General features: G+C 42.3%; 1 protein-coding gene across 1 annotated transcript; it reads left to right on the forward strand.

The window, feature by feature from the left end:
• Window positions 1-3,975: 3,975 nt before the first annotated feature.
• Window positions 3,976-5,771, forward strand: O0I10_009483 (uncharacterized protein; the record flags this gene model as incomplete). Its single annotated transcript, XM_058489475.1, has 4 exons — window positions 3,976-3,999; window positions 4,083-4,137; window positions 4,339-4,667; window positions 5,535-5,771. 4 exons carry the CDS (start codon window positions 3,976-3,978, stop codon window positions 5,769-5,771), a joined length of 645 nt encoding a protein of 214 aa, XP_058339677.1.
• Between the last annotated feature and the right edge of the window lie 313 nt (window positions 5,772-6,084).

The raw sequence follows: 6,084 nt of genomic DNA on the forward strand, positions 1-6,084 counted from the left end.
GAAGTATGATGGTTTTACAATGAAAAGTAACGTTATTGCCTGCTACTTCCATATCAACGTGACCTTAGTAGATAGCCAAAAGGCTGCGTTGATTGATGGCTACAACGTACAACGTGGTACATTGCGAATGGCGAATAGATCTGATTTGGGCGACGTATGATGTTTTTACAATGAAAAGTAACGTTATTGTCTGCTACTGCCATATCAACGTGACGTTGTTATACGCCAAACGACTGCGTTGAATTGTGGGCTACAGTGTGATGCATTGCGAATGCGAATAGATCTGATTTGAACGAAGTATGATGGTTTTACATTGAAAATTAACATTATTGCCAGCTACTTCCATATCGGCGAGACCATATTACGTAGCAGAAAGCTGCGTTGATTGCTGGCTACAATGTGATGCATTGCAAATGGCGGATAGATTCAATTTGAGCGAGGTGTGATGTTTTTTCATTGAAAAGAAAAGTTGTTGCCTGCTTCTGCCATATCATCGAGACCTCGGTATACAGCAAAAGGCTGCTTTAATTGCTGGCTACAACGTGGTGCATTGCGAATGGCGAATAGATCTGATTTGAGCGAAGTATCATGATTTCGCATTGAAAAGTAACGTTGTTGCCTGCTACTGGTATATCATCGTGGCATTGGTATCCGCCAAAAGGCTGCTTGTTGAAGTCCGGGGTCCAACGTGGCGCATTGCGAATAGCGAATAGATTTGCTTTGAGCGAGGTATGATGACTTTTCAATGAAACGTAACGTTGCTGCCTGCTACTGTCATATCAACGTGGCCTTGTTATACAGCAGAACGCTGTGTCGATTGCTGGCTACGATGATGGTGCATTGCAAATGGTGAATAGATTCAATTTGAGCCAGGTATGATGTTTTGCATTGAAAAGCAACATTGGTGCCTGCTTTGCCATATCAACGTGACCTTGGTATACAGCAAAATATTACGTTGATTGCTGGCTACGATGATGGTGCATTGCGAATGGCGAATTAATCCGATTTGCGCGAGGTATGATTTTTTTACTTTGTAAAGCACCATTTGTGCCTGCTATTGCCATATCAATATGACCTTGTCATACAGCAAGGACTGCTTCAATTGCGGGCTACAATGTGATGCATTGCGAATGGCGATTAGATATGATTTGAGTGAGGTATGATGATGTTGCATTGTAAAGCAACATTGGATCCTGCTGTTTCCATATCAACGTGACCTTGGTATAGAGCACAAGATTGTGTTGATTGCTGGCTGCGATGGTGGTGCATTGCAAATGGCGAATAGATGCAAGTTGAGCAAGTTATGATGATTTTTCATTGTAAAGCAACGTTATTGCCTCTCACTGTCATATAATTGAGGCCTTGGTATACGCCAAAAGACTGCTTGAATCGCGGGCTACAAGGAGACACTTTCATCGCGACATCATCGCGACATCCTTTCCGGGAGCGATCCTGATTTTAGTTGCCTTATCCTATCCTCTTTTTGCATGCATGTAAGTCCTTCTCGTCCGAAACCATGAAAAGGGAATCCAGACTATGGTAGCATTCGATCATTACCTTCAACCTTCATAATACAACTCACCTGATTACTGCTTGTCCCTTGGTATATAATGGCATCACCCTACATAGATCATTCTCGTCTACCATCGACTGGTTCTCATTCCTTTCGTCAGATAATACCTTAGTTGCTATCGTAAAGAAGAGAGAATGTGGCTGCCGTGGATATTTTGTACAAAGCCAAGAACCATAGACAGATGGAAGTACTCCTTTAATGTAGAACTAAAGGAGTACTTCCATCTGTCTATGGTTCTTGGCTTTGTACAAAACATGCAAGGTAGACATGCGGGGGATTGTTACTGACACCCCAAACATCTACCATATTAAGCCTACGGGACACCCCAAGTTACATGGCCTATATAATCAAAGTTCATTATCCTCATTCATCATGCATCTTAGATCTTACTTTATGGAGCCGACTAGGCGCTAATAACTGGTCAAGTCAAACCATTTACTAGGTCCAATGGTATTAATAACTTGTCGTGCGCAAGACAACAGTGCTTATTATTATCACTTGATCTAGTAAATGGGTTGACTTGGCAGCTATCATTACCATTGAACCTAGTAAATGGTTTGACTTGACCAGTTATTAGCGCCTAGTCGGCTCCATAAAGTAAGATGCATGATGAATGAGGATAATGAACTTTGATATATAGGCCATGTAACTTGGGGTGTCCCGTAGGCTTAATATGGTAGGTGTTTGGGGTGTCCGTAACAATTCCCTGTTGATACAAACCAAGTACGCCGAGGACATGTATCAAATAGGATTCCAATTTGGTCTCAGCCATTTTATTGCTGATCAACCCCCCAAAAAAAAGTGGAATGCCGATTTTCTGGAAGTCTGCTAAGATAGAGTTGTCAATCAATGCATCAAGAGTCGTCAATGATATCTTTTAGGGAGCGGTTTTCTTCCCACGCCCACACCCTGTAAAACAAGCTCGCTTCAACAGCAAGACATTCCATCGCTTTTTTCCCCTTTCTCTCTTTACCACACTCTTTCTTTTCCAAAATCATGTCTTTACCTCTCTTTCAAGGTGAGATCATCCTGGTTCATCAGTGATCTTTTTTTTTTACATATTCATTTATAAGATACTCCTTTGTTAGTGGCATGTATCCTCGTTCCCCCAAATCAAAAACGGGTACCAGTTGTCTTATACGCGGTATCGTATATGCACTTGTAAAATTTATGCTATCAATGATGACAGTTATACTGATAACCTTTAACGTAGGCGAGCACCAATACAAGACCAGGATGACAATATTACCTTTGATTCCCATCCTTACGATGATGATCCTCGTAATGATGAAGCTTGGATAGGAACACATTCTTCGATAGACGTTTCTTTTGTTTATGTATTTATCCGTGTGACATTGTGTGGTGTTTGTGTTCTATATTGAGTCAACAAAACGGTATGCATGATCATTACTTCGCTTCTTTTTGGTAACACCGCTCACCAAGGTCTACATGCAGCTTGGCCGTCGATCCATTAAGAAAGGCCTTCGGATATGGAATTTGCCATGCCATCAGAGACAACCAAACTAGGCTTTCATCGTATCTTTGGTGCTTATTTGACCAAGAAAGGAGTAGATCAACCAAGGATAAGGGATTATTCAAGCGCAGCGACAAGCACCTTTTCCGCAACGTAGATTGGAGGCGTTTTCTTGCTATGATTTGGGTGAAATTTGGCGGGTGAACATCTGGATTCGACATCGTTACGTGAGCAAGAGATGAATTTATTACAAGGTAAAGTGGTCATTGTTATGGCTTTCAAATCTCGTTTCTAACAGCGTGTTGTATAGTTGTGTGCCTTCATGAATGATTCTGAGATACGCCATCCCTATCAAAAATTCATCGTGGCGTCCTGTGGCATTACAATGTATTTGCAATACATACAATCGTTACGTCAAATGCATGTTAACACGCAGATAGCAACGGCATGGGTGTATCATACAAAGGCGACCTCGAAGTCGTCCTTGCATATTGGACCAAGAAGAGATAGACCAAGACAGTGGATTATACGAGCCAAACGACTTTAGCGTTTTCCAAAATGATGTGGTTCTTTTCACCGCTAGCCAACCGCCTTATTGGTCGATTGTCATCTTGAGAAGGGCTACGATCTTCATCCGACGAAGCCATTATTATGTGATGGACGAGAGCGAAAATTATTACAAGGTAAAGTGGTCATGGGATAGGATGGTTTTCGGGATATTGTTGCTAACAGCGTCTTGTATAGGTGGTTTACTTTCATTCTTCCATCATGACGGTTTGGTGCTGTTTGGTGTGCAGGCAATGGCAGCAAACGTTACATTTTCCGATAAAGGGGCTGGCTCTTTCCCAAGGTGGACGAGCAACTATTTCTCGATCATATTTGCTGGCCGGTTGCCATTTTGACACGGTGGGCACCTTGTCTGTCGCCAATGGATGCTGGCAATGCAAACAAGGTAAAGGGGTCATGCGTTAAGGTGGTTTACGAGAATCGTTCCTAATAGCAGGTCGTATGGGTGGTTTCCTTCGTTGTGATTAGGAAGATATCTTTGATACAAGCAGTGTGGGTGGACAAGAGAAGATTTTGTTACAAGGTAAAGTGGCCATAGTGTGCGGTGGTTTTGAGTGTCATTTCTAATGGCATGCGTTGTAGGCGTCATTAAGCCAAGCTGGACCAGGTTGCTCTGGTAGTTTTGTAATCAAGTTACCATCATCAAGATTAACCATGGCCTCTTTTGACATAATAAGGTATTTGCAATATATCCAATCGTTGACGTCTAATTCATGCATACAAGCTTTTTCGGGAAACCTAGACAAATATTCCAAAAACGCCGTTATTCAATTATCGAAGCTGATCTTTGATGGGCATGATCCTCGCAACAGCCAACTTTTTCAACAACGATACATGACCAATGCACAAGTATACGCTATCTTAGAGGAGCAACTCCCAAAAATCCAGCGAGTATTCTCCATACGCCAGATTGCCCTTCTGATTACTGAACACAAGGAGCATCTTGGAAAGCTGACATGGAAGCGAAGCAGTGGAGATAACACCAAGGTGCGATCATTGTATGCCCTCAAAATAGTCTGCACGAGGCAAAGTATCAATTATTCTACTAACAGAGTAAGAGGCACCTCTGGCTTTGTCTGTTTCCTTTGATACTCATTTGACGATATTTCGGTGTTACCATGAGTTCAAAAGCTTCCGTACATCAATCCTTGCGATCCTACGTCTTGCCAAAGAAATATAAACCAGGCTCTGATTTGATCAGCAAACTTGTCTTGGACGATACCCGTGTCACGAATATTGTTGTTCAAGAACTGATCGGTACGAACTCACATCGGTCACCATCGCTTCATTTGATTTCTCTGCTTACTTTTCAAAACTAGGGCAACATGCAAGGGACAGACGTCCGACTGAATGGAGGAACTTCACCAAATCGGACGTCTTGTACACAACAACTAGCACAACGAGCGATCATTACCTCCAGTACTTGCAGAAGTACAGTACTCGGGTAGCATGAACTTCTTTGTACGAATGATTGACTACGGCCGGTCGATAAAGCAGCAGCATTCCGTATTACCAACCGTGTTAGCCGTCATCACACATAACACCACCAAAGAACTGCAGAACTTAGCAACCGCATCAGAATCACGTCCGTATCTTTTCGAATTACCTTGTCATGGGTGGGCGTGATCATGCTTTATGATCAATGGAGCGTCGATAGTGGATCAACTACAAGATGAAGCACTCAATCCACTGCTTACCCTGTCGCACTTTTTCATACAACAAAAGCGGTAACTGGAGCAGATGGATCGTAACGATGATGCCACCATCCGATTGATGTACAGCATTGCGGAAGAGATCTTTGGGGAGGAACAGTATGGTGATGACGGTGACGCGGATATGATGAAGGCCATACGTGACGAGTGTCTTGCGGGAAAGTCATATCTTCTTGAGGTTGTACAAGACGTAGTTGTGCGAAAACAGACACTAGCATCTCTTGATCAGATATTGGAACTGGTTGATCGACGAACGTCTGTGAATGACATTCAGGATGAGAAAAATGGTGAGTTTGCAGGCAACTATTTCGAGACTCATGGCACCCACAACTGGGAGGAGATCTTTAACCAGGGGAAAGCTAAAGGCCTTTACAAGACCTACTCCGTGTGGGTCAGCGTGAAAACCGCGTACTATCGATTTAAAAAACAAAACAAAAAGTCGTAGTTACTATATATTTGCCGCTTGTATATCAACTCTTATCACAAAGCACAAACCTCAATGAATGTATCGTTACTCTTGTCATGTTATTTGGAATTATATGAGGAGTATTGAAGTACAGGATTTTCAATCCAATTCCACTCATGGTCGCTTTAGTTTTTCAGATTTGGAAATAGCAGTTTTCATATTTGGGAATGCTGGTTCTTGGAGCACAGGTGATGGATTCATTAGTGCACGAGAAAAAGATATTTGGTCGCAAAATTGCATAATCGGTCCAATTGTTGTTGACAAATAAAACGTGTTCGTGACATATGGAACA

Source organism: Lichtheimia ornata, assembly GCF_029851405.1.
Source record: "Lichtheimia ornata isolate CBS 291.66 chromosome Unknown scaffold00056, whole genome shotgun sequence".
Taxonomy (NCBI): Eukaryota; Fungi; Mucoromycota; class Mucoromycetes; order Mucorales; family Lichtheimiaceae; genus Lichtheimia; species Lichtheimia ornata.